At 43.7% G+C, this 27,619-nt stretch overlaps 1 protein-coding gene across 1 annotated transcript in view; it reads left to right on the top strand.

Annotated features, from left to right (window-relative positions):
• The window catches only part of ADAM12 (ADAM metallopeptidase domain 12), a 321,053-nt gene that overhangs the window by 229,386 nt on the left and 64,048 nt on the right, over positions 1-27,619 (top strand). The window contains exons 9-12 of the mRNA XM_017858613.1: positions 1,222-1,349; positions 1,457-1,498; positions 4,368-4,452; positions 8,652-8,800. Coding sequence (XP_017714102.1) covers positions 1,222-1,349; positions 1,457-1,498; positions 4,368-4,452; positions 8,652-8,800 — 404 coding nt within the window. The remainder of the gene's footprint in view (positions 1-1,221; positions 1,350-1,456; positions 1,499-4,367; positions 4,453-8,651; positions 8,801-27,619) is intronic.

The raw sequence follows: 27,619 nt of genomic DNA on the forward strand, positions 1-27,619 counted from the left end.
TAACTAGCAAATGCAGAACTTCTATAAGTTTTGTTATTGGCCAGATGCTTCTGGCAACTGAGAATAGGACCTGCTTTTATCTGGTGCTTGGGTTTGGTTGCTATCACTAGCCACCCTTTTCTCCTTGGCTACCTGGGATCTCAGAAGATGAGGGCTTTCTCCCTGTGTGCTGCCTCATACACCAGGGGCATTGAAAGATTTGACAGCCAACCAGGTGACACCATGTCCTCACCCCCTCAGCCACGAGTACAAAGCCATCTCCTTGTCTATGTGATGCCTATGAGGACAGTGGGTAGGTCATACCTCTACCCTGACCACTCATGCCGGCCCTCTGAACTCCTATGAAACAAAGCCATCCCTTAATCCCTGGAGGAGTTGCTTTTCTCTGCTCTGACCCAGGACGACCTGCCTGTAGGTGTAGTCAGGTATGGGCTGTAGGCTGAAGTCAGGAACACACAAAGATGGTGGGGGCAGGCAGGGGAGTGAGAAGTCTTGCTTTCAGTGGTATGCCACCTGCTTTGTTTCACAGGCCCGTAAAAGAGGAACTTCATTTAACAGATCTTTCCATGACAGTGTTGGTGAGCTAACTTCTGGCTGTTGGGAGGAGAGTCATTAATGTTCCTGAAGAAGGACTCTGTTTATGCCTTCATTATTCTGAAAGATACTGACTTCTTAATTTCATTAAAACCTTCTACGTTGATTATAGGTGACAGAATATGATAGTGTTGGCCAAGGCTGAGACTTTGCTGAAAAATTAATACAGATTCATTTTCAGTAACTCACAAGCAGAACATTTTGCTCAAAATGAACAAGTTATTGTCCTTGGCAGAAGCATCTGAAAGATCCTAATTTGCTTATTGTTTCGCTCACAGTGGATATTCACTGGCCATCTTTAGCTATAATATACATCTGTATGTACATTTTAAATCACCAATGAATCATTTGAAATGTGTGCTTCCATACAAATGTGAGCAGACAGTACAAAGCTAATCCCTTCAGCATCTAATTGGCCAACCTTTGAGAACCTAGTTAACGCATCACTTTGCATTAGGCACTGCAAATATTTCTTAAATTCCAACACCACAGGCACCAAAGAGCACAGAGATATTTTTCTCACCTGTGTCAGTGAACCTCAAATAACGCAAATCTGTTCTAATTTTCATTTCGAGTTTTCATTAACGTGATCCCAACTCCAGTGCCAGTTTTGCCTGTTTCGCCCAGTTTTACAGACCACTGAACATTCGGGTCGTGTTGGTAGGCGTGGAAGTGTGGAATGACATCGACAAATGCTCTGTAAGTCAGGACCCGTTCACCAGCCTCCATGAATTTCTGGACTGGAGGAAAATGAAGCTTCTACCTCGCAATCGACAACGCCGCCAGCTTGTCAGGTAGCGAGTTCCCGCCTTTCTACTCGCAAATCCCATGACAACGTGCAGCCTTGTCAGGTAGGAGTCCCGCTTCTACCTCGCAAATCCCATGACAACGCGCAGCTTGTCAGGTAGGGAGTTCCGCCCTCTGTCTGCTTAGACACAAGAGTGCCCTTGGCGAAGCCCTCAGTTTCACCTGCACAGCCCCAGGAGCTGCCACCTTTCTGCAGAGCACACTGCCTTGTACAAGGGGGCTTCTCAGCTCACACCAGGGGGGCAGATGCCACCCTCACCTGACACTGAAGGTCTGTTAGAAAAGTCTCCCTCTGAACACCCTGAGAAACCTGTCCCTCTACAGAATTTTCATTTCCTTCTTCCAGAACCTGGATATTTTATTCTATACCAATTTTTCTGATTTTAGCTGTGATGTAAAGTTGTTCTGAGTAGCCCTTTGTTTTGTTTTGTTTTTTGTTTGTTTGTTTTTGAGACGGAGTCTCTCTCTGTCGCCAGGCTGGAGTGCAGTGGCGTGATCTCGGCTCACTGCAACCTCCAACTCCCTGGTTTAAGCGATTCTCCTGCCTCAGCCTCCCGAGTAGCTGGGATTACAGGCAAGTGCTACCACGCCCGGCTAATTTTTGTATTTTTTTTTTTTCTTTTTTTTTGGTAGAGACAGGGTTTCACCATGTTGGCCAGGATGGTCTCCATCTCCTGACCTCGTGATCCACCCGCCTCGGCCTCCCAAAGTGCTGGGATTACAGGCATGAGCCACTACGTCTGACCAAGTAGCCTGTTTTTAAAGATTCATCATTATTAGTGGAAAATGGGTGTTTATACAAGATCTAAGGACAGTACTTTGGGTGAACATTGTCAGATTCCTGGAGGGAAAAAAGACTTCACTCCTCCTCCTGTTGTGGCTGTGACTCTTTGATTTTCTAGATGAGAGACTATCAGGAAATATAGCACATTTACCTTGTGTTCCCTCTTTCAATCAATATGCATCAAGTACCTATTAGGAACCAAACAGTGTTTTGGGGGCTTTGAACACCATGGTGACCAACACTGTAAATCTCCCGCTCTCAGAAGTCTCCACTCTCCTGAGAGACAACGAGAAAGAGGACAATTTCACTGTAATCGACTGGAAGATGATAAACTAAGGGAAAGCATAGCTCTATTATAATTATAGCACAAAAATTGGTGGGATGATCTTACAACAATCTAAATTAGTATGAAGTAGATGTTTCTAGAAGCGACAATTTTTTTTATTTGCTTTTTTTATTGTACTTTAAGTTCTAGGGTACATGTGCACAACGTGCAGGTTTGTTACATATGTATACATGTGCCATGTTGGTGTGCTGCACCCATTAACTCGTCATTTACATTAGGTATATCTCCTAATGCTACCCCTCTCCACTCCCCCATCCCCATGACAGGCCCCGGTGTGTGATGTTCCTCACCCTGTGTCCAAGTGTTCTCATTGTTCAATTCCCACCTATGAGTGAGAACATGCGGTGTTTGGTTTTCTGTCCTTGCGATAGTTTGCTCAGAATGATGGTTTCCAGAGAAGCGACAAATTTTTATTTAAATCTTTAAATACTTTGTGCCACTCTTCTTTTGTTGTCATGTGGCTTATAGCACAGAAAAGGACACCTTCTGGGACAGAGGCTCTTTCCCTTGACAAACCCAAGGTAGCTATTGAACATTTGTGGAAAGTTTAAAAAACCAGTCCTACCCCATTGTCACTTTAGAAAATGCCTACGTCTGAACTGAGGCTGTTGGCATTCCTTGGTAATTTACTTCGGCCATTTTCACAGGGTTCCCCCCTGCCCCCACCCTTGGATATTTGTGGTTGCCTCACATTTTATGCATTGATTAGTCTTGAACTACTAAAAGTACATTTTGTGTATTTCGAGTTAGAGTGTTTTGATATTTTTCCCAAATGGAGTCTGTCCAACTTGAACATCTGGAAATAAATTATCATCTTATGTAACCTTATTATTTATATACGTATATAATTGTATCTGTTCATGTAGTCTATATAGATGTAAATAAAGGCCGAAATTTCTACTACTGTAAATATAAGTATAGTGGGATAGGTGGATAGAGAGGCAGGGAAGGAGAGAGGGAGGGAGGAAGAGAGGAAGGGAGAGAGGGAGAAGGTTCTATATATACTTACCACTTTCAATTCAATTGACCATAACTAAAATATCTAACTTTTCAAACAATGTATCTGTATACATACATGGCCAAGAGTATTGGTAAGTCATTTGACTCCTTTAAAGGAAATTCAACAAATACAACGTTTTCTTTTTCACGCATGAGGTTGGAATTAACAGCACTTGTGTTCAGCAGGCCCTTGGTGTCATTAGAGTCATGATCAGGTTAAGATTCCAGATAGAAGGACAACTGCATTGAAGCCATGAAGTCCCCTTCCAGAAGCTTCCTGCCTAGGTGCCAAGGTTTTGCGGGTGCTCACTTGTTCTACACTGGCTCCAGGGTTGATAATTTTTCTGCCAATTCCAATTTTGCAAGCGATCTCAGCAGGACATTTTGAAGGAGTTTTGGTGTCTGGCAGAACTGTAGTAAGTTATCCAGGAAAGCAGTTAAGCTACAGGGAAAATCTAGTAAACCATCTAATGCATTTCTTTTAGTTAACAGTGATTCTCTGTGACTATTTTCAGCCTTTCCATCAGCAGACATTGTTTAAATGGAGCAGCTTCCTACAGTCCATTAGGAAATAGGCAGATTACAACTCATAAGTACAAAAGTAATAACTGGTTGTCATCTGAGTCTTGAAAACAAAACTCTAAAAGATGATGGAAACATGATGCAACTGCAGAAATAAAATTTTCAGGGAAAAAAGATAAAATCACATGTGAATATACCCTCATACAGCTGTTTTATTTTGCATATTTTATTGCAGGAATATCCAACAGAATTTTAAATATTAGAGAATGCCCCATTCTAATTTGATTAAAGAAAGTCCTCTCTTTTATTTCCTAGTGGGGTTTATTTCCAAGGGACCATCATCGGCATGGCCCCAATCATGAGCATGTGCACGGCGGAACAGTCTGGGGGAATTGTCATGGTAAGCCAAGGGCATTGGGAGCTGGTTCCCCTTGTTAATGATTCCCCAGGAAGTCACTACTTTTATCAGACTTTGTGAAGATAGACCCTTTCCTTTAATGCTTTTTAGATTTAACTCTGTTTTTACTCTAGCTGTATTTATAATTTTATATATCCCACAGTATTTTAGGAACTGTTTAAAAGCAAATTGCACACAGGAAAGGTGGGCGTGTAAAATAGCCCAGCAGAGGCAAGCCTACCTCTTTTGTGGAGAAACATTTTCAACTGGGACTTTCCAACCCAGGAATTCCTCCCAGCACTGGGGTGAGCCAGGGCATTGGGGTTGCCCTCATCATGCAGCTGTTGGGACGCCCTGTGGTCTCACCAGACATTCCCATTTGAATTTTTTTCTGATGGTTCTGTCTCCAAGCCCAATGGCCCAAAGTCTGAGGTTTTTAGCTCTTTACCACTGCAAATGCTTTACATACCTTCTGGCCAGTATACAATTTGTCTTTAAAATAACCTTATTCTCGGAAGTCAGAAACCCGGGTTTATTGCTTTACAAGGATCATTTTGTCATATATAAGCTATATATGTTTGGGAAAGGAAATACAATGGGAAGACTATTTGGGACTCTTTATGAATGTAGGAGGGAGGTAGCTTTGACAGGCTTGCCCAGCAGGGGGCTTGTGCTCCACTTCATCAGATAACTAAAGGAGAGGTTTTCACCCTATGTTGTCCCCATTCTGAAAATTTAGTGTCTCCCCTGCACCAGACCTCAGACAGGGAGTATCCTCAGAGACCATTCCTCCATCTCCATTAAACAAACAGAACCCTGCCCTCCCAAGAAACTGAGTTCCTCCATGTTTTCTGAACAGAACATGTGTGAATGTTCGGTTGTATTACATGGTGAAAGGAGTTATGTTCTGCTGACAATTACTTTCTCTCCACATACTGCCTAACCAGATCTTCTTCATGAATATACGGAACCAACATTTCCCTCCTCTCTGGGTTCAGAGATTGGTCTTTAATGTAAGCCTGCACTAAGGGTCAAAGCTGCGTGGAGGGATTGCCCCCGCTTACTGGTTTCTGGCTTGAGCGGTGACTCCCTTGTTTTCTGTGGACCTGGAGGCCCTGCATGTGATCTCCACCATGGCAGTCCTTGGCATGTTTGGTTTTTGTTGATGCCAGGTTCATTTCAAGTCAGATCCCAACTCTGTTTTTACAGAGCAGACTGCACATTTTTAAGAGGGAATAATTTTCTGTTTCATGGTTCCATGGTCAGTTGCTACTGACTTTGCCACTTAAAGTTGGCATCATATTTTTTTTAGAGCTGAAACTCAGTTCTTCATAAGCATGGTAAGTTCTGCTGCTGTGCAGTGCTGAAATGGGCCTGTAGTCCATGTCACCATAGTAAGTGGCTTTCTTCAGGTCATGTCCCTTATTCTATTTCCATACAAGCATTTGATTAAAATTCCTTCTTTAGAAGGATACAGGGAAGCCTATTTTTTAAAAGATATATGAAAATGAATGTGGGAAATATAAGGAAATTTTATGTAATGCAATAAGAATCAAGTGAAGATCAAAGTTAATTATCAGGAAATATGTTTTAGCAATTTGACAGCAGCTAGCATCATCCTTAGACACACTGCTTACATGTGCCACATATAACAGAAACATCAAATAGGATAAAAATGCCTCAGCACCTTTGATTTCTACAAAAGTCATGAAATCAGCAAGATCGACATCTTGACCAGACCTAACACTTCTAGACTCACTTACTTTTCCTGTGTCTCTACAGTTACATTCACGGGCATCCCGTGTGACTATGCTTCATTCGAGGACTCACAAATCTAAGAGGAAGGAAGCAATGTAGCAAGGAAGCAGAGATCCTCATAAAATTGAAAATAGGATTGTAGTGCCATTTCTGTATTTTTCAAAATACAGCAAATCATTAATTTTAGTAACTAAAAGTCATTCCTTTATAGCTAACTGGCCTAAAACAGCCTTGGTTTGGAAATAATATTAATGGCATGAATAAAGAGATTTTTTTTTTCTTACTACAAATGTAAACTGTTTATCAAGGTCTCTTAAGAGACATTCTGTTTATAGTCATCGATGCATGACAGAATGTAAAACAATCTGGCAACTAAAAACTAAGACATTCAATGACACAAAAGAATCAGAAGAATATTTTTTAATGATAAATTCCTTGAATTTTGTGCCAGAGCATGCTAACTTCAGCCCCCATGTTCTTAGACTGACTACATTCTCTTCACCATTGTGTTATTTTTGAGAACCGATTTCCTGAAACATATTTGTAAAGATTCCTACAACAGGAACTCTAAAATCTAAACAAAGTAATTTATTAGGAATTTCATCTTGGTTCCTTGGCATGCCATTGTTTTCTTAGACTGAAGGCTTGTTGTAAACACTGTGAACACACCTTTTAAGATCTTGCATGAGCACACTTTTATCCAGGAGCCTCACACAGACTGTCTGTATCGGTGTGCTCTCTGAAATGCAGTATCATATTTGTTTTAGCCCATTTTCTGTTGATTCTAACAGAATACTTGAAACCAGGTAATTTATAAAGAAAGGGAATTTATTTCTTACAGTTACAGAGGCCGAGAAGTTCAAGGTAGAGGGGCACACCTGATAGGGCTTCTTGTGGGTGAGGACTCTCTAAAGAGTCCCAAGGCAGTGCGGGGCATCACATGGCAAGGGAGCTGAACGAACTAGCTCAGGTCCCTCTTCTTCTTATAAAGCCACTGGTCCCACTCTCATGATAACCCATGAATGCATTAACCCATTAGTCCATTAATCCATGAATGGATTAATACATTATGAGGGCAGAGTCCTCATGACCCAAACCCTTTTTTTTTTTTTTTTTTGAGACAAAGTCTCACTCTGTTGCCCAGGCTGGAGTGCAGTGGCATGATCTCAGCTCACTGCAAGCTCCGCCTCCCGGGTTCATGCCATTCTCTTGCCTCAGCCTTCTGAGTAGCTGGGACTACAGGTGCCTGCCACCATGCCTGGCTAATTTTTTGTATTTTTAGTAGAGACGGGGTTTCACCGTGTTAGCCAGGATGGTCTTGATCTCCTGACCCCGTGATCCACCCACCTCGGCCTCCCAAAGTGCTGGGATTACAGGCGTGAGCCACTGGGCCTGGCCTGACTCAGTCACTTCTTAAAGGCCCCACGTCCAATACTGCCATACTGGGATTAAGCTTCAGCATGCATTTTGGAGGGAACAGACATTCAAACCATAGCAGCACTGTTTCTTGGAAAACATCTTATCTCTTTCCTAAGTAGCACAAAGCAAGATTCAAACAAGGTACTTTCCTTACTCCATGGTATACAGGCCTTTTCAGAAATGTTGTATGTAGGCACTGTTTCTGTAGATCATATACACTAATTAATTTCAGTTTGTAAAAGTTAAGTAACTATGTTTTTTAATTAATTTCTAGTATCTGTTTGAGCCAAGCCATCCAGGCACTCCACTAAGTTAGGGGTGGCCAAGTAGTGCTTGCTGAATGGAGAAACCACCTTCCACATCCAAGCAAAAGGTTAATGAACCCCCAGTCACAAGAGTCAAAGGATCGGGACACCTCCCATTTCCAAAGTCTGCCTAGCAACACAAAGGACCAGCAAGAATAAGATATAACTGGATTATAATCTTAAATGAATGGCTCTTCAAACAGATGACTCAGTGTGGTCAGATTTAGTATGAAGTATCGTGAAATTTTCCAACTATCCTCCCCAACTAAGCACACAGGAAGAGGCAGGCTCAATGACAAGCTCTTAGAGCTCATTTAAAATGTCACAAAGCCTGCTTGCACCTGTCACCTTTATATCAGCATCATCTCAATCAAAGGTAAAATGATACTTCTGTTGCCCATGAAGGAATGAGCTTTTCCTATGATGCAGGATGGAGACCCTGCCTTGAAGATGTCATATAAAAACATAAAGAATCACACAGGTATACGTGCGGCATACAGACATTCCTCAGCAGAAAGGACCCCAAACTGGCTTAACTGAAATGTCAAATTATATCTTTTTTAAGTTTAAACTAAATGATAGCATTTTACCTTGGTCCCTTATAAGGAATTACATTAAGTCAAATGTTTATGAAAGGTATATTTCTGGAGGGAGGGAGGCCTGGGAAATAAGGCCAAGGAGACATGAATTATACACCTGTGCTTTTGTGTTTTCTTTGAGGACCATTCAGACAGCCCCCTTGGTGCAGCCGTGACCCTCGCACATGAGCTGGGCCACAATTTCGGGATGAATCATGATACACTGGAGAGGGGCTGTAGCTGTCAAATGGCGGCTGAGAAAGGAGGCTGCATCATGAACCCTTCCACCGGGCAAGTACCCATCGCTTCCATCTGCTTTGAGAGTGTGCATAGCTTGAAGTGTGTCTTGGGAACCAGATGAGTCCCTGGTTTTCTGGTCAGAGCACCCAGGGAAGCTTCCAAAAAGTAATTCCTTCCCAAGTAGCAAGAATGGCCTGTGCTACTCCAGAGAGCCATGGGCAGCCAGATGGCAATGCTACATGGTGTGAGGGCTGACCTCTTCCTTGAGGAATGGTGGGGATGGATGCTGTCTGTGTTTAGAAATCACTAATTATCTTTCTGTCCCAGCAAGTGTTTTTTATTTGAGCCTACGGCTCCAGCTGCCAGGCAGTCCCAGGAGCCAGCCATCTGAAAGCCTGGGCAGAGTGGAGATGGGCCACATGTAAACTCACTGGGCAGAGTGGAGATGGGCCACATGTCTTTAGAGGGTGCTGGGTAGAAGGTGTTTCTTTCCCCGGGGTTGGCCCTAGGGTGTCTCTGAAGTCAGTAGCTTAGGGGTTTGTGGTGTCTCTGCCTCTGACATCATATCACCTTACCAGATCTTAGAGGTTTAAATGAAATGATTTCTCTGCTTTGGTAAATTGTGATGCTCTTCCTTATTTAATGCTTTCCTGACTCTCCCGACTTGGCTCAACCAGAAAAGAGCAAGACAGTTCCGTTATTTGGAGTGTTCAAATGAAGGGGAAACAGATGCACCTTGGATTAGAGATTAGATGATTAGACTGATTGGAGGTTCAGATGTGTTCTTATATCTCTAAAGAGCCTATCTCAAACTAGAACTTTGTGCTAGTTTAAGAAGATTCTCAATAGTAAGGGGAAGCATGTGCTGGATACAATGCTATCTTCTTTCTTATACCTTGAAACCTTATAAACACTGACTTTCATGGAACATTCCAGCCCAAGCTTGCTTTCTGGGTTTCCTGAAAGGAGACACTGGGGCGAGAGGCAAGTGCTCTGAGCAGCCCTATGACTCATCTCTCTGAAGACTTGCTGGCCAGGGGACAAGCATGGTGTGAGGGGATACCTGCTAATGCAGTTTAAAAGACCCAGTAGAGGGAGGAATTTTTAAAGAATGTGTCTGTGCTTTTTCAAGCAATAGCCTTGTGGGCCTCCTGGGAAATCGTTTGTAGGGCATTGAGTTGCCCTTGAAACAAGGACTGGACAGAACCACACAGCTCATCAGGGTATTGTCATTTCATGCAAGCCATCAGGAGGCATCTTCTCACAGCAAGTGACTGACTCTTCATGTTCATCACCCCCATTTGCACAGAGCCTTCAGGGGCATCTTTCTGCTCGTGGTTCCCTCTGAAGCATAATTCAAGGGAGTCACCAAGTCTTTGTTGAGGAAGTGGCTCTGTGAGTGTGTAATGACAGAAACCAAGGATCTGTACACAAAGTGAAAGTACCACCCAATAGGAACTGAAATATTGCAAAACTCAAGATACTAACAAATGTGTCTCTCCAAAAGGGAGGCCACCCTAAAAAGTAATATGTTCCTAAGTCACTGAAGGTGTCTGAGCAGAGGCACAATAATTGTTTGCTGGACATTTGGGGCAAAGATTTCCTTTTTAGAGTATAAGGTTGGGCCAAGGACCTGTAGATGCCTTCTGTTTCCAACATTTCACAAGCCCTGATCGCGACGCTGGGCCACACACTGGGTGACTTTCAGAGAGTGAGTTTGGCAGGAGACTGACGTGCAATTGAATGGCCTTCGTGTTTTCTCCCCCTTGATGAACTCATAGCCATAGAAAATACACTCTGTGTCTAATTTCCCGATCATCAAATGGGCACAAATACATTAGCCTATGGGCCTCCAGAAATGGTTTCCTATGACTAAGAAGATCATATTGTTAATATTGTTAATGTTTTTTAATTATTGAGAAACCAATGGAAGACAGGAAAATCTAGATCAAGAACACTGGACTTGAAGAGATCTGGTTGTCCCAATTCTCACACCATTTAAAAAAATAATGTAGGCAGATTAGTAACCCCCTGGCTCTTACATTCCTTATCAGTAAGATGAGTGAGTTGGTCTTCATCCATCCAACCATCCATCCATCCACCCATCCACCCTTCCTTCCTCCTGTCTTTCCATCTCTCTCCACCCACTTGTTCACATATTAAACAAGTATTTTTGGCCCCTGTGCTTGTGGGGAGGAATGCATAGATGAGGAAGACTCTACAGCTCTAAAAATTATATAATTCTGAAGGCACAGTAGCAAGGCATATTTTCTGGCACTCTATATGGTTTTATCTAAATCCTTTCCGATTGGAAAGTCTTCATGGCAGTGCTGAAGAATGCAAGTCAGATTGCCCCGGAGATATTCGAACACCATAGGTAGAAATGGTATTGTCAAGAGCTCAGCAAATCATTTAAAAGGCTTTTTTTCCCCCTTACCAGGGGTTTGCTAATAGCCTTTATTTGATTTATACCATATTAGCAATTTCTGAGTTTTCTCTTTTGCTGAGCTTGTGCTTTTGTGTAAATCTTTCCTATTGGCTTCTCATTTATGATCCCACATTCCTGTCCAGAGAGTGGTGTTTTTAATTTTCTCAGAGGGAAAGCAACTTCCTAAGCAAGTAGGTGAATTAATCACAAAAGCCCACAGTGAGGGGGAGGTCGAGCGGCCCAGTCAACCCTCAGTCATCCATCACCCGTGGTGGAGATTTCCCGGCTGCTCCGGTATTATCTCAAAGTGGTGGTTCTCTTACCTCATAGTGTCTCCGAGAGAGTAGGAGAATGGACTCAATGAGATCACATGTCTGTAAATTGTAAATCATTCCACAAAGGTGGTATATTATTACTTAGCTTACAGGGATGTTGGAGTTATCAAAAAGTTAAAGGCTTTTTTCAGAATTCCTACTTATCATTGCTGGAAAGACTCCCAGTGCCCTTAGCAGTCACTCAGCAGCATGTCCACAGTTTCTGTGTGATGGCTCATTTTAAACTGGCCCACATCCAAACACCAGCCTGCCTCTGTCTTCCTCCTCCCACTACTGATGGAGGCTTGGGGATGTCAGTTAAATTCAGTCTCAGCTCCAAAGGTGATTCAGAGACGAATCAGTAACTGCTTTAATGATATTAACATCTCAGAATCAAAAAGAACCAAGTATTGTAGATGGCTTAAAGGCGAAAAGTATATCCCCTCATATACCTTGTTTATTCTTTATCAAAACATTCCAAAATTCTAACTCTGAAAACATTAACCAACTGCTATCACTGACAAATGGGACCTGAGGCCTGTAAATACGAGGATAGAGTCCTATTTCAACCTGAGTCTTACGTGACTTCAGTTGCACATTGCAGGGATGGTTGGAGGGGGTTCCTTACGGATTGTATCATTAATTACTGCAAGGCTTTAAGTGTGTGTGAGAGTGTGTGTTTTATGTCTCTGAACATTTAAGACCTGTCTTGGAAGGGACTCTTTGGCAAAAGCAGTATCTGGGGATTCATGTGGGAGTTTAACTCAGTTGAGTTTATCCATTAATGAGCTTGGGGTCCTTGGTCTTAGGGAGGTGAGGGTTACGTACGCTGCATTTATAGGAGTAAGAAAATTGTGAATGATTTGAACGCTCATAGCAAAGAATATTTACCATAAATAGTAAATGTCACTTCCTAGAGTAGGAAAAAAGGTAATATTAACATTCAAAAAATTACTCTTACAGATTCCTTTTTTTTTTTTTTTTTTTTTTTTTTTGCAGAAAGTTTTCTGTTAAATGAGAGTTAGAGGAATAGGGCCATCTCCTGAGGTGGGGCAGGTGAATCTGCAAGTCATGTTCGAGTACCTGCCACTGTTCCACACTGACAGGTGTTAGGGACACAGCTGTGAACAGGACAAGCATGTTTCTTGCCCTCATGTAACTGGTGTTCTAGTGGTGAAAACAGTTGAAAAATAGAAAATTTAAAACTTGCAGTGTGGGCCAGGTGCGGTGGTTCACACCTGTAATCTCAGCACTTCGGGAGGCCAAGGCCGGAGGATTGCTTGAGGCCAGGAGTTCAAGACCAGCCTGGGCAACATAGCAAGACCCTGTCTCTAGTTTAAAAATAAAAAAATAAAAGTAATAAATTGCAGGTTGGAAGGAGTACTGTGAAGAAAGCAAAGGAAGAGGACAAAGAGAGGAAACATGGGCTGGGGGAGCCCACTTTAAGTGGGGGTTTGGAGGAAGCCATAAAGGAAGACAGGGATGGAGAGCCTACAAAGCATGGAAGGAAGGGAGTTCGGGTGCAGGGGACCATGGGCCCATGGGCACTGTGGGGATACCTTGCTGCCAGGAGCCGTGGGGCTGTGGGGGGCTGGAGGGAAGTGATGCTGGGTAGAAATGGAGGAACCAGAGCCAGCAAAGCCCAGTTGGCCAGAGCAGGAACGTGGATTCTTATCTGCAGAGCAGCAGGACATCATTGAAGCTTTTCAGGCAAGACAGGAATATGATCTGATTTATCTTTTAAAGTTTCTTCATTTTTAAGGAGACCATGCAGCCTCTGAGATATTGTAGTTTGCCAAGTTAAGGGGTTTTCTGTCTGTACAAAGAAGAGGGAGGCTTCCTGTAGAAGAACAAGTAATACTAGTATATGAATTCTAGTTTAATTTCGGTGTAATTCATAGGCATTTGGAAACAAGGAAAAGGAAGGGTCCTTCACTAGCACACTAGGTCCTCATCACGCCACGCTCCACACTCCCCTCTCCAGCCCTGTACACTGGATGTAAAACCTTTCTTTTGGTTTGAGATTTCTTTTTCCTTTTTCTATTGTGAGCATCCTTTAAGGATTCTATGTCAGAGAGCCACCAAAGAGCACATTCACATTTTCTTTGTGTGTATCTGAAAAGAATTGTTGCCACAGTTGCCACGTGGATGCTGAAATCAGGAGTTTGGGCCTGTCTGGGTTTTGCTGGGTCTATAGTCTATACTGGCAAACGGCTTCAACTGACGAGCATGGCCCCAGCTGCCAGCTAGGAGTTGGGGGAGGGGAGAAGCGTGTTTGTGTGGTGCATTTAGGATAATGTAGGATGAGAAAATAAGCAAGTGAGGGTTACCCCTGCTCTCCTGGGGTGCAAATCGTTCACATTAAGCTGAGGTCAGACCTTCTGCAGTCTACACCCAAATCAAATAACCACATTGAAGGAGAATGCGTTGCCATATCCTACTTCCCCACAAGCATGTATAATTGGCCCATTCGATTCCGTTTGATTCCATTCAGGACACATTCGTGGCAAACCTGCCTGGACATGGAACACAAACAGATGTGGTCCCAGGTCTAGGTGGCCTCTACCCAGGTCAGCTTTCTCTTTTTTTCTTTTATTCTTTTTAGATGGAGTCTTTCCCTGTCACCCAGACTGGAGTGTGCAGTGACACAATCTCGGCTTACTGCAACCTCTGCCTCCCAGGTTCAAGCAGTCCTCCCACCTCAGCCTCCCAAGTAGCTGGGATTACAGGCACACACCACCATGCCCAGCTAATTGTTTTTTGTTTGTATTTCTAATAGAGATGGGGTTTCATCATGTTGGCCAGGCTGGTCTTGAACTCCTGATCTCAAGTGATCCGCCTGCCTCGGCCTCCCATTGTGCTAGGAATACAGGTGTGAGCGACCGTGCCCGGCCTCAGCCTTCTCTAATGACAGCAGAGAAGACAGCAGCCCCTGACTCAGGACAAGCTCGCTACGGGAAATGAGGTCAACAGACAAGCAGCTGGCCACCAGTCAGAGCAAAGCCACTCATTTACTCAACTAGTATTTACTGTGCACCCTCTATAAGCCAGATCCTGGGGAGCAGATTTGGAGGGGGCACAGAAACACGAGCAGGATCCTTGACTTCAGGGACCTCGCTGCAGGGCACCTCATCAGATCTGCTTACACAATCCTGGGTATCAAGCATCTTCTAGAAGTTATTTCAGTGGGGGCCTCTAAAAGACAAAGAGAAAAACCTATAACCATAATACCATTTCACATCTTTTAAAAAGCAACCAATAATTTATTGCAAAGAGGGAGCAAAGGTTGGAAGAGGCAACCTTTTGGGCAGAGAAGATATTCTGGAATAGAGTCCAGTCTAAACCGATCTCAGAAGAATTACATGCAGACTGGGCAGACCACTCCCTGAAAATTCCTACCTCATACTGTGGGAAAACTGGATTTCTCTTGGAAGAGATTTCTGCCTGAAAAGGTGTTTTGAGGGTAAAATGAACTGCAGTTTTCAGTGAAAAAAAAAATCCTCCAAGGGCTTTGGAAGTGGTAGGAATAGACAGAAATTCAATGTAGCGGGAAAGTCCACACTCTTTGTAGAACTAGCTTTCCTGAAAATCAGTGTACAATACATATCATTAGAATTCTCCCTCGAACTTTGGGTGCTGTTGGAGATTATGCAATACATTTGTCATGCTGGAATTTTACCAAGATGGAATTATTTTCCCATCTCAACTCCATTTGAGAGTGATGATTTTTTTTTCTCGATGAAAAGTTTAAGAAAATCTTCATTTCCTTCCTCAAAGTGTTAGGTGAAAAAATGGAAATCTTTATCCAGAGAGAGAGAAAAAAGGAGGAACAACTACAGAATGAGGAACTCTGGTAAGATGAAAACACTACTCGGTAGAATCAATGTAATTACTCTGCCAGAGTAATGGAGCCAGCTGTACCCCGACATTATCACAGGGAAAAATGAACGGGCAGGAGGGATTCTTGAAAACAGTTCAAGAAGGACGTAACAATATAGACCCTGTGCTTGTTTCTTCTCCATGTAATTAGATATTGCTCACTGGAAAATGAAGGAATTTGTCTGCAATTAATGCCGTTAGAATATGAAAAGCTGCAGCCCAAGGTAGAATTGTCCTCCCCGTTAAGCTGTACACAAAATAGAGGTCAAGCTTGGGAGGTTGATTCTGCATGGCCACTGATCCTTGAATATCCAATTTAGGGGAATGAACGCAGACAAACTGACGTTGACCCTGGAGGATTGCATTCTTGGTGTTCTCTTTCATCGATGAACTTTTTAAATTTAATTTTATTCTTTTGAGACTGAGTCTCGCTCTGTCACCTAGGCTGGAATACAGTGGCACGATCTTGGCTCACTGCAACCTCCGCCTCCCCAGTTCAAGCAATTCTCCTGCCTCAGCCTCCCGAGTAGCTGGGACTACAGGTTAACGCTACCACACCCAGCTAATTTTTGTATTTTAGTAGAGACAGGGTTTCACCACGTTGGCCAGGCTGTTCTGGAACTCCTGACCTCAAGTGATCTGTGAGCCTCGGCCTCCCAAAGTGCTGGGATACAGGCGTGAGCCACGCACCTGGCCCATGGATGAACTTAGTGAGATGGGCATGACTATACCTATTTTATTTTATTATATATATATATCTAAAATATGTATATATATGTATAGGGGTGTGTGTGTGTGTGTGTGTGTGTGTGTATATATATATATATATTTTTTTTTTTTTTGAGACAGAGTCTCACCCTGGCTGGAGTGCACTGGGGCCATCTTGGCTCACTGCAACCTCTGCCTCCCGGGTTCAAATGATTCTTGTTCCTCAGCCTCCCAAGTAACTGGGATTACAGGCATGTACCACCACACCCGGCTGATTCTTTGTATTTTTAGTGGAGATGGGGTTTTACCATGTTGGCCAGGCTGGTCTCAAACTCCTGGCCTCACGTGATCCACCTGCCTCAGCCTCCCAAAGTGCTGGGATTACAGGTGTGAGCCACCACACCTGGCCAACTATACCCATATTACTGGAGCTCAGAATATTAAATGAACTGCTTGCATTTTTCCAGACTGACCTAAGTAGAAGCCCCAGGACATAAAGTCAAGTGGCTTCCCAGTGTGTTTGACACATGGAAGTGGCCGTGAACACATTTGAGCTTTATGTGAGAACTAAAGCTGCCTCAGTACAGAGCAATGTCCCTGTGCAACCTCTGGGAGGTGGGAGGTAGCCACATTTTTAAACCATTTAATTCTGCAAACCTCCTTCAGTTTATGTTCCAACAGCAGAGAATGCTTTCCTGTCACTGGCTCGTTAACCCAGCATTTTATTTGTTGTAGAGCATGTGTGAAAGCATTTCAGCTGAAATCCTGCCAATCCTGCAATCCCCCTCCCACACACTTATCCCCATGGCTTCCTCCTCTCTCCAGGCACAGAGGCCACAGTGTGGGGTAAAGGGTAATTTTTGGACTTCTCTACAACAGTCAATATCCAAAAGGACTCATTTTCAGCTCCACAAGGTCAGGAATTTGTGTTTTGTTTATTGCTGAATCCCCAGCACCTAGAACAGTGCCTGACACATAGTGGAGCTCAATAAATACTTCTTGACGGAAAGGATCCATGAGTGGGTGGGTGGATGATGGATGGATGGTTGGAAGGAAGGAAGGAAGGAAGGATAAATAGATGATAGGTAACTGGGTCAGTGAACGGATGGATAATGGGTGGGTGGAATGATGGATGGATGGATGGACAGACGGATGGACAGAAGGATGGATGGAAAGAAGGAAGGATGGGTAGATGGATAAATCGATGATAGGTAGATGGATAGGTGGATGAATGGATAATGGGTAGGTGGAAATGGATGGATAATGGCGAGATAGATGGTACAATGGATAGATGGATAGACGTTGGCTGGGTGGATGGATGGAGAGAGGGATGGTGAGTACAGCACAATTAGATAAGTGCAGAGTGAGGTTTTCTCTTCCCCATCTGTGTAATGGCAAAATCTCTGGGGAGAATCCACTGAGGCCACTGTCTTTTGTACTAAATCTAGCAATTGCAGCAGCAGCATTTTCATTTTTTGTTTATTCCACATTATTCTACAATGAATTTACAATAGTTTGCAATAATACACACAATAAATAGAAGAAAATAAAAACAAAATAGAGCAGAGAAAACCCAGATAAATCGGAGGCGGAGTCCACTGCTTTTCTGTACATAATCCATGGAGACCTGGGTGAGGGGAACAATTTCAAACAGTAGAGGCTTTCCAGCAGGGACTTCCCCTGAAAGCCTTTGCTTAATTTAGCTAAAGTGGGAGGAGGGAGATCAAACATTTCAAATCTAAAAGCAGTTGTGAGCATAAGACTTTGTAGAACCACTCTCCGGTTGACAAAGATCTTTGGCATCTCCTTTCATTGCCACAGCCCTAAAAATAAAGAACAAATACCATCATCTCCATTTTACAGGTAAGCAAACTGAGGCTGAGGAAGGCCAGAGGGCCCACAGGTGGCCAGGGTCATTCTGGATCTCAGCCTGCAGCCTCAGGCTCCTGATCCGTTCTCTGGCCTTTCACCAGGTACCTGTGAGCCTTTGGCTCTCAGGCATGGGGATGGGGAGGGTTGAGAGGGACAGCTCTTTCTCATTCTTGAGTTCCGCATTGCCCTGGTGGTAACTTTGGTGTCAGCTGCTCAATGGGGCAAGAACTGGGCACATGTAGACTTCAACCCTGGTGGCAGGCTTGGAGGTATCTACCGTGACTGCTTTTTCTATCATATTTGATTAGAAGCCTCTACCCTGTTACAGACTTGCTAAGTCAGCAGAAAGAACTAGCGTATTCTGTGCAGGTCTGTCTACTAGGATAGGAAGAAAGGGTGGCATCATTTCAGACATATCCACTGTCCCTTATTAACCACTGCATCTGTCCATGTCTACGAGAGTCTGGTCCCCCAACAACCCCCACACAAAGTCAGCAGTCATTTCTTGCAATGAAGCTGAGTAACTTGTCTGATACATGGCCCCTGATGGGCTGAGGTCCTTTTAATGTGGACACTGTGTCCCCTGGCCCTGGGTTCTTGGCCTTTCAGGACTTGGTTCAGGAAAAAATAGCCATCATAGCTCAGAAGTGAAAAGTCCACTTTCTGGTAACATCCAGAAGCTTCCTGTACATGTCGCAACTGACCAGAGCTCAGCTGGTGTCTTTATTAAAAATTCTGGGATATTCTATTTGCACTTTAATTGGTTTCAGGGAGGAGGAGCAGAGGTCAAAGTTCACAAGTTAAGACCATGAATTATAATGTGCTGCAGATGGCTGTATTCTGGGGCCCACGTGTTTGCTATTAACGATGGAAATAGCCTACTAAGGATATTTCTGATCATTTGCTCCTGGCCTGGTGGTTTTCTTAGCTTTCCGTGGTCCATCTGGTTGGCCCACTGGGTCAGCGTCCAGTTATAAGGCAGTCACTTTCTGTTTCTGGAGTGGACGTGAGGATGGATTGCCCCATTAGCTTCAACCTCAGTTCTGTTCTATCGTTTGAGCCTGTGTGCTCAGTGCTGTGTCCCTGTGCACCGCTGGGCAGGCAGAGTGGGCTGACTCAGGCCCAGTTCCCTCTCCCATCACATCACGAGGACTCATGAGGCTTTTGAGGCGGGGCACCTATTTCCCCTGCCTGCAGCTCATTAGGGTCTGAACGGGCTCGCAGCCCTCCTCAGGTGTGCACGATCTGGCCCAGGTATCACCTCAGGTGAGCTGGATAAATCCCAAGACCTGGCCTTTGTCTTCTGTTACGCCAAAGACCTTTAGGGAAGTGCTCTAAGGTGCACCTGGAAGGAAGTGTAGGCCCTTGGGGTTCCTTCTGTTTACATCTGGCTCCAGGGAGCCCCGAGGTATCAGGGCAGCTGCCTCTCCCAGGCCATGGATACTACTGCTGCCGGCATAGCCATTTGTGCTGGGTCATGCCTGAGGCTGCCCAGAGGCCCTGCCCTGGGGCAGCTCCTGGAAGCTGCTCTTGGAGGCCTCCTGATAGCCCTCCAGACGGTATGGTTGAGTGGGAAGAACACAGGCCTTCCAGTCAGAGATCTGTGCTTTCAGTCTCCATGCAGGAACTGCGGGGTCCCAGCAAGGAACCCAAGCTGCCTACCCTCAGTTTCCTCATCCCTAAAATAGGAGTCATAATTGGCTCCCAGAGGTGTCAGTGAGAGAATGTCTGCCAGGCTCCTCGTCCCCAGTGGGGGTTCACTAAACAAATGGTGGCTCCTATCCAGCCCCGCTCCAGGCAGGATGGAGTAAAAAGCCCCTCAAACGAGATGACCTCGCATCCATGGCAGGACTGCCACTTCACTGAACATGAGGCCGGTCACCTGTGAGTACAAACGCCACTGCCCTGGCCTACCAGGCATGCTACTTGATTGCACATAAATTCTGTGTGTGGTGATTGAAAGTTTTTATTCCTGGGCATAACTGGGGAAAGACCTGAATATTTTCCTGAAAATGGCCCTAGAATTTTTGGTTTGCAGCTTGTTTAAGCAACGTCCATTCCCCATGCTGAGGTTCCTTGCCCCTCATACTGTAAGAGGAACTCGGTCTCACCTGGGAAGAGAAGAGGGCGTTCGTGTTGGGCTTATGCTCCTCAAGGGACTAGGAATAAGTAGAACTGGCTGTGAACTAGTAAGAATTACTAAGTTGTTTTTGGAAAAGCTCAGCAAGCTAGTCATGGAATGAATGATAAAAGATGTGGCCGGCGTGGTGGCTCACGCCTGTAATCCCAGCACTTTGGGAGGCTGAGGTGGGTGGATCACCTGAGGTCAGGAGTTTGAGACCAGCTTGGCCAACATGGTGAAACCCCATCTCTACTAAAAATACGAAAAAATTAGCCGCACACCTGTAATTCCAGCTACTCAGGAAGCTGAGGCAGGAGAATCGCTTGAGCCTGGGAGGCGGAAGTTACAGTGGGCCGAGATTGCGCCACTGCACTCCAACCTGGGCTACACAGCGAAACCCCATATCAAAAAAAAAAAAAAAAAAAAAAAGTCATTAGATTGTCTTCTCCGGAGAATGAATCCCATAATTTGTGGCCACGTCTCACTCTGAGCTCAGTGCCTGGCCTTGGCTGTGGCCAAAAAATGGACAGAAGATGTGGGGTGAGATCATGTGAAATGAGCTTTAGGAAAAGGGCCAGAAAAAGCTTTCAGGAACTGAAAACAACCAGAGCCGCATAGCAGGTAACAGCCATCTAAAGGGCGTTTTTGTTTTGTTTGTGGGTTGCTCAGTTGTGCTCCTAACTACATGCTCTTGTTGAGCTAAAGAAAAACTGGCCCTTCCAGAACGGGACAGGCTCTTTTGCTTCTTTGACACCATCTATGTATTAAACGGAGGGAATGATCTTTAACTGTTTGCTCCTCCCTTCGCCTCCTGAATCATTTTGCTCTCAAATGTACTTGTATTTGTGCTTTTACAGTGTAAAGCGTGCTATATTTTGGCTACAAGTAATACATTCTACACCATATGGGAAATGGTCTTATGCACTGTCATATATGGGGGGATTCGCAGTCAGGGCCACTCTCAACGGGAGAAAGACACCCCTTTTGCATGTCAGTACTGGGAGCTAGCATTTCACAGTGCTTGGCAGTTAACCAGACTTTCATCTGTTTGAAGCTCGTTTATCCTGCACTTCAGTGCAATGAGGTAGTTGTCATCCCTATTTTATAGATGTGAAAACGGAGGCTCAAGGAAGTACGGATAGACGGGGTGCCCAGACATAGGTTTCCGACTTGACTTCTCTCCACACGCCCAGGTAAAGGGCCTCCTGGGTCTGCTGAATTTGTGCGTCTGCTGTCAGGAAAAAAACAACTCCCATTTCGGCCCGCAAAAAGAAACCAGTGGGAAGCAGGATGTCAGCAACATATTTTCCGAAACCAGTTAGCCCTTCACCGTCTAATCATTTATCAGCTGTGGACAATAGGAGGTGGTTTTTTTGTGCTGTTTTGTTTTTTCCCCAATCAGTTTAAACTGAAAAATCTGGATGTATTCCCGTCCCCAGTTCCCTGAAACTTTGGCTTTTCCTGTCACACAGTTGTGTCAGCTCCAAGCTGCTCTCAGCCGCTGCCCGGCTGTTCCGTCCTTCTTCCTCGGTCACTTCCACTCCTTTCCTGCCGTCAGCACTCAGACAGATGTCAGCCCCTGAGCTTGGCGCTGGGGAACCTAGACTCAGTGCATGTTTGTTAATGAGGCCGCAGAGTCACAGGAAGCAGCGGGACCGTGACCTGCAGCCCCCCTGAATCCAGCTTGATTATAGCTGCTTTCTCTAGATGCCTAATTTCTAGCGAGAAAAGCAGTTGTCTCCGAATCATACCCAGAGAGCTTTTGCAAGGCGGATAACTCCCGACTTCTACTGTCAAGGTTGATAAATTGGCCTAGTGTGATTCACCCCCAAGAATATAGCAGTGAGACGCACAATAGGCTTCTACAAGAAAAGAACCTTCTGACTGCAGATTTTTCAAAGTAAAAGTAACCCCTAATAATGTTTTACTTGGCAGCTTTGTGATGGCTAAAATATGAAGCCGTGTCTGCCTTTATGGTGGGGAGCTGTAAGTGGCATTCCTCATTTTAAAAGTGGTGTTTTTTCCCCAAATCACCCAGCTGTCTGTTTCATCATCTTTTTATTTTTAACCTTGCATTCAACATGGTCAACTTGCCCCAAGTGTCCCTGGTAGTTAAATATTCGAGAAAAAGGAAAGCAAGGCTAACAAAAGAGGTCACATCCTAGCAGGGGCCACAGTCACCCTGCCGTGGCTTTGGAGATAAATTCTCTGCCTCTGAGCTGAAAGCAGCACTTTTTTTCCTGGGCCCCAGGTATGACCATTTTAATGCATTCTCACACCAAGGGAGAGTGTCGTGCTAAAGGGCTTCTTTCCTGAGTAATTCTCCGGTTTTATTGCTTTGCACCAGTCTATCTCTGCTATATGTCACTTCAATGAGCTGCTGTCCTGGCACATTTAGGCTAATGGATTAGACATGTTAAAAGGTACGTTGTGATGAGCTTGCCAAAAGCTATGGAAGAAACTGAGGCTTGTCTTTTTAACCACAGACGAGGGGCTGTGTGAGTTCTCTGATGTCATGAGCAACTACCGGACCCAAGTCAATGTTCTTTCCATGGATGCTCCAGGGAATAAAGCTATTAAATAAGAAAAATACAGGCCGGGCGCGGTGGCTCAAGCCTGTAATCCCAGCACTTTGGGAGGCCGAGACGGGCGGATCACGAGGTCAGGAGATCGAGACCATCCTGGCTAACACGGTGAAACCCTGTCTCTACTAAAAAATACAAAAAACTAGCCGGGCGAGGTGGTGGGCACCTGTAGTCCCAGCTACTCGGGAGGCTGAGGCAGGAGAATGGCGTAAACCCGGGAGGCAGAGCTTGCAGTGAGCTGAGATCTGGCCACTGCACTCCAGCCTGGGCGGCAGAGCGAGACTCCGTCTCAAAAAAAAAAAAAAAAAAAAAGCACAAAGGAGGCACAATTACCATACTTTGGATTTGGAAGCAAGTGGAAGGGAAACATCATGCTCTTCACAACCAGAACCTTTCCTACACCTTAACTACTGTGCAGTATGAGCATTAGTCAATTTAACGTAACACCTCCAGACACTGGAAAATTCATTTCTGATACGCATTTTGTTTATAATACAGATACTCTTGGGATTTTTAGCACATGCCTAAAATCAGATCAGGTTTTCAAAATGCTATACATGGGGCTTTTCTTAGAAGATGGGACAAGAAAGCAAAACATAATGATTTTTTAGGATATGACAGGTGGCCCATGGTGAGTCTAGATTGCATTTTTTATTGTTACGACACAAATAGGTACAACAACATTTGAATTTAAAATCTAGGTAAGTTGTTTCCAGACTCTAATGGGCATCAAAATCACCCGGACCATTAATGGATGAGCAGATAGCAAACTGTGGTATGGTCTCACTTACAATGGAATATCATCCAGCCATAAAAAGGAATGAAGTTCTGATGCATGCTACCTTGTGGATGAACCTTGAGAACGCTATTCTGAGGGAAAGGAGCCAAACACAAAAGGCCACATGGTGTAGGATTCCGCTTACATGAAATGAACAGAACAGGCGAGTCTGTAGAGACAGAAAGCAGATTCGTGGTTGGCAGAGGCTGCGGGGGGGAAGGGAGAATGAAGAGTGACGGCTTCATGGATGTGGGGTTTGTTTGAGGGGTGGGGGAAAGTTCTGCAGTTAGATAGTAGTGATGGTTACACAACATGGTGAATGTGCTGGAAAAAAAAGTATTGGATTATATACTTTGAAGTGACTTAAAGGATGAATTTTATGTTGTGTAAATTCGACATCAATTTAGCAAATCATCTGCAGAGCTTATTAAAATACAGGTTTCTAGGCCCCTACCCTGAGTTATTCTGACTTAGTAGGTCTGAGTGCGGCCTGAGAATGTGCCTTTCTAGAAAGTTCCTAGTGCTGCTTGTCCTGGGAGCACACTTTGAGAACCACTGGTCCAGGCATATGTGGGATCACAGCAGGATTTGTCCCCTGTGTTTAAATCGGTACTTTGAGGGTTAGTCAATCACCTTCTGTGTTTCAGCATTCACTGCTGGTCATCCAGCGCTGAACTTGCACTGGTAATGAAAATGGTTTTTAGTACCTGAACATGGAATCATAAGAATTGGTCAAATCCAGTACTGCCGTCCCCTAACTGTGAACTCTCAAATCCCTTCACCTCATTTGCAAATGGAGATAATCGTAATGGCTTCATTGGATTGTTTCAAAATGTTAAATTCAAAAAAAAGTATAAAAGAAGAAAAATATTGCCACAAGAAAGCACCACCATATCACGTAGCTTCAAGCAGGTACTCCATAAATAGTTATGCCAAAAAAGTATATATTTTAACCCAATTACTAGTCTTGGGAATTTATAATGTGGCCAGAATATGGTGACACAGGAAGGGAACGAGAACTTAACACAGCCTTGGACTGTAGTTCCATTCAGACTCCATTTATGTGGCATAAAAGATGTGTTTCTGGGGGTTTGGGACTTCAAAGACCGTTTCTGGAGGAGTGGAATTATATGGGCCTTGGAGAGTGGCTGGAGAGGAAATGAGATGAGAGGGTGGGCACCTCCCTTAAGGAAGGAGCTTGGCAAGGGGAGTATGGGGCCACGTTCAGGTCGTATTGGAACTGGGATCCTCTTCAGTGCTTTGAATGTAATAGACACTTGAAAACTGTTGCTCCATAAGTGAGTGAATAAAAGAGAGTTGTGAATTTGCCACTCAAAGTTGGATTCTGCCATCATCAGAAGTGTGTAGGCAGAGTCGGCACCTGGGGAGTCAGTGATACACCTGGCCTTGCTGAGCATCTTGCCAGTATCCTCTCTCTGGCATTGCTAAGTGTGCAATAACAGTCTCATTACCGATCGCACTGACAGATCCTGGCCATGATTCCTGAGACCTTGGGGAGTGGATTCCTTGCCTCACTTGTTGTCCATTGGCACATCTTTCATGCAGACCAACTCACTGCTCTTTGACTCCTTGAGCCATTAGACATTGGCACCTGCTTTGCTCTAGGCACTAGGTAACTAGTGGCTACTTAGGATATAGAAAGTATTCTAATATGTGTGGATTAGGATAGTGTTACCATTAGAGGAATCTAGTATTCGCTACTGGCAAATTTCCCTTATCTCTTAAGATTTGAAGTAATTTTCGTTTATTAAATTTTTTGTATGGGGGGAGATCATTGGGTTTGCTGTAAGTTTTCCATACTTACTTCTGTGTTTTGATCGAATGAGACTATCTTAGAGCAGAAAAAGGGAGAGATGAGGAGCAGACTTTTGCCTGCTTAAAAAAAAAAAGAAAAGAAAAAAAAACGGTTTGCTTTGAAAATATAAAAGGTGGGGAATAAGGGTTTGGAGTTCTTATGAAAACACCTTTAAATCTTTAATCCATCTTGAGTTAATTTTTGTAAATGGTGAGAGGTAGGGGTTCAGTTACAAGTTTCTGCATATGGTTAGCCAGTTATCCCAGCAGCATTTATTATTGAATAGGGAGTCCTTTCCCCATTGTTTATTTTGTCCATTTTGTCAAAGATGCAATGGTTATAGGTGTTTGGGTTTATTTCTAGGGTCTCTATTCTGTTCCATTGGTCTATGTATCTGTTTTTGTACCACTACCATGCTGCTTTGGTTACTGTAGCCTTATAATATAGTTTAAAGTCAGATAACAACAAAGCTTTGTTCTTTTTGCCTAAGATAGCTTTGGTTATTTGGGCTCCTTGTTGGTTCCACATGAATTTTAGGATAGTTTTTTTTTTGAATTCTGTGAAAAATTACATTGGTATTTTGATAAGGATAGCACTGAATCTGCAAATTGCTTTAGGTAGTATGGACATCTTAACAATGTTGATTCTTCCAATCCGTGAGCATGGAATATTTTTTCATTTATTTGGGTCATCTCTGATTTCTTTCAGCAGTGTTTTGTAGTTCTCCTTGTAGAGAACTTTCCTTTCCTTGGCTAGATAGATTCCTGGGTATTTCCTTTTTTGTGTGACTATTGTAAATGAGATTGCGTTCTTGATTTAGTTCTCAGCTAGAACATTGTTGGTGTAGAGAAATGCTACTGATTTTTGTACATTTATTTTGTATCCTGAAACTTTACTGAATTCATTTATCAGTTCCAGGAGCCTTTTGGCAGAAGTTTTAGCATTTTCTATGTATAGAATTATATTGTCAGCAAATAGAGAAAGTTTGACTTCTTCTTTTCCTATTTGGATGCCTTTTATTTTGGCTTTGGCAAATAATTTATGGCTGAGTCCCCAAAAGCAATTGCAACATAAACAAAAATTGACAAGTGGGACCTAATTAAAGAGCTTCTGCACAGCCAAAGAAATTACCAACAGACAGCCTACAGAATGGGAGAAAATATTCACAAACTATGCATCTGACAAAGATCTAATATCCAGAATCTACAAGGAACTTAACAAGCAAAAAACAAATAGTTCAATTTAAAAATGGGCAAAGGACATAAACAGACACCTCTCAAAAGGAGATATACAAGTGACCATATGAAAAAATGTTCAACATCACTAATCATCAGAGAAATGCAAATCAAAACCACACTGAGATACCATCTCACACCAGTCAGAATAGTGATTATTAAAAAGTCAAAAATAACAGATGCTGGCAAAGCTATGGAGAAAAGCGAATGCTTATACACTGTTGGTGGGAATGCAAACTAGTTCAGCCACTGTGGAAAGCAGTTTGGCGATTTCTTGAAGAACTTAAAACAGAACTCCCATTTGACCCAGCAACCCCACTACTGTGTATATATCCAAAAGAAAATAACTCATTCTATCAAAAAGACATATGCCCTCATACTTTCATTATAGTGCTATTCACAATAGCGAAGACATGGAATCAACCTAGGTGCCCTTCAACAGTGGATTGGACAAAGAAAACGTGATATGGAATACTACATAACCATCAAAAGAATGAAACTATGTCCTTTGCAGCAACATGGATAGAGCCGGAGGCCATTATCCTAATCAAATTAATGCAAGAATAGCAATCAAATACTATGTGTTCTCACTTATAAGTGGGCACTAAACATTGAATAGACATAGATGTAAAGATGAGAACAACAGACCCTGGGGACTATTAGATGGGGGAGGATGGGAGGAGAGCAAGGGCTGAAAAACCACCTATTGGGTACTATGCTCACTACCTGGGTGACAGGACCCCAGACCCCAGCATCATGCAATATACCCATGTAACAAATTTGCACATGTACCCCTTCATTGCTAATAAAAGTTGAAATTATTTAAAACGAATAAAAATACCTTCAGTCATTCCCAGTGCCTGGCCCATACAGAGGCACAGCTCCCTGTGTATTGACACTCTATGGGATCTTCTCACCGTCAGCATGACCTTGACCTATACACGAATGATGCCAAGTAGAAAAGAGGTTGCCTCTCTGGGTGTGTGTCTGCAAGAAGAGCCTGTTTCCCAATGTTGAGTAAGTTCCTCCAGGCCAGTCCTGTCCATCTGTGCACACTTGCACTAGCTCTTTCCCCAGGTGCACTCACACCTTCTTCCCTGTGGGTGAGGGGCTCAAATGACCCTCTTCCTGAT

This window comes from Rhinopithecus bieti, unplaced genomic scaffold (assembly GCF_001698545.2).
Source record: "Rhinopithecus bieti isolate Rb0 unplaced genomic scaffold, ASM169854v2 scaffold_42745, whole genome shotgun sequence".
Taxonomy (NCBI): Eukaryota; Metazoa; Chordata; class Mammalia; order Primates; family Cercopithecidae; genus Rhinopithecus; species Rhinopithecus bieti.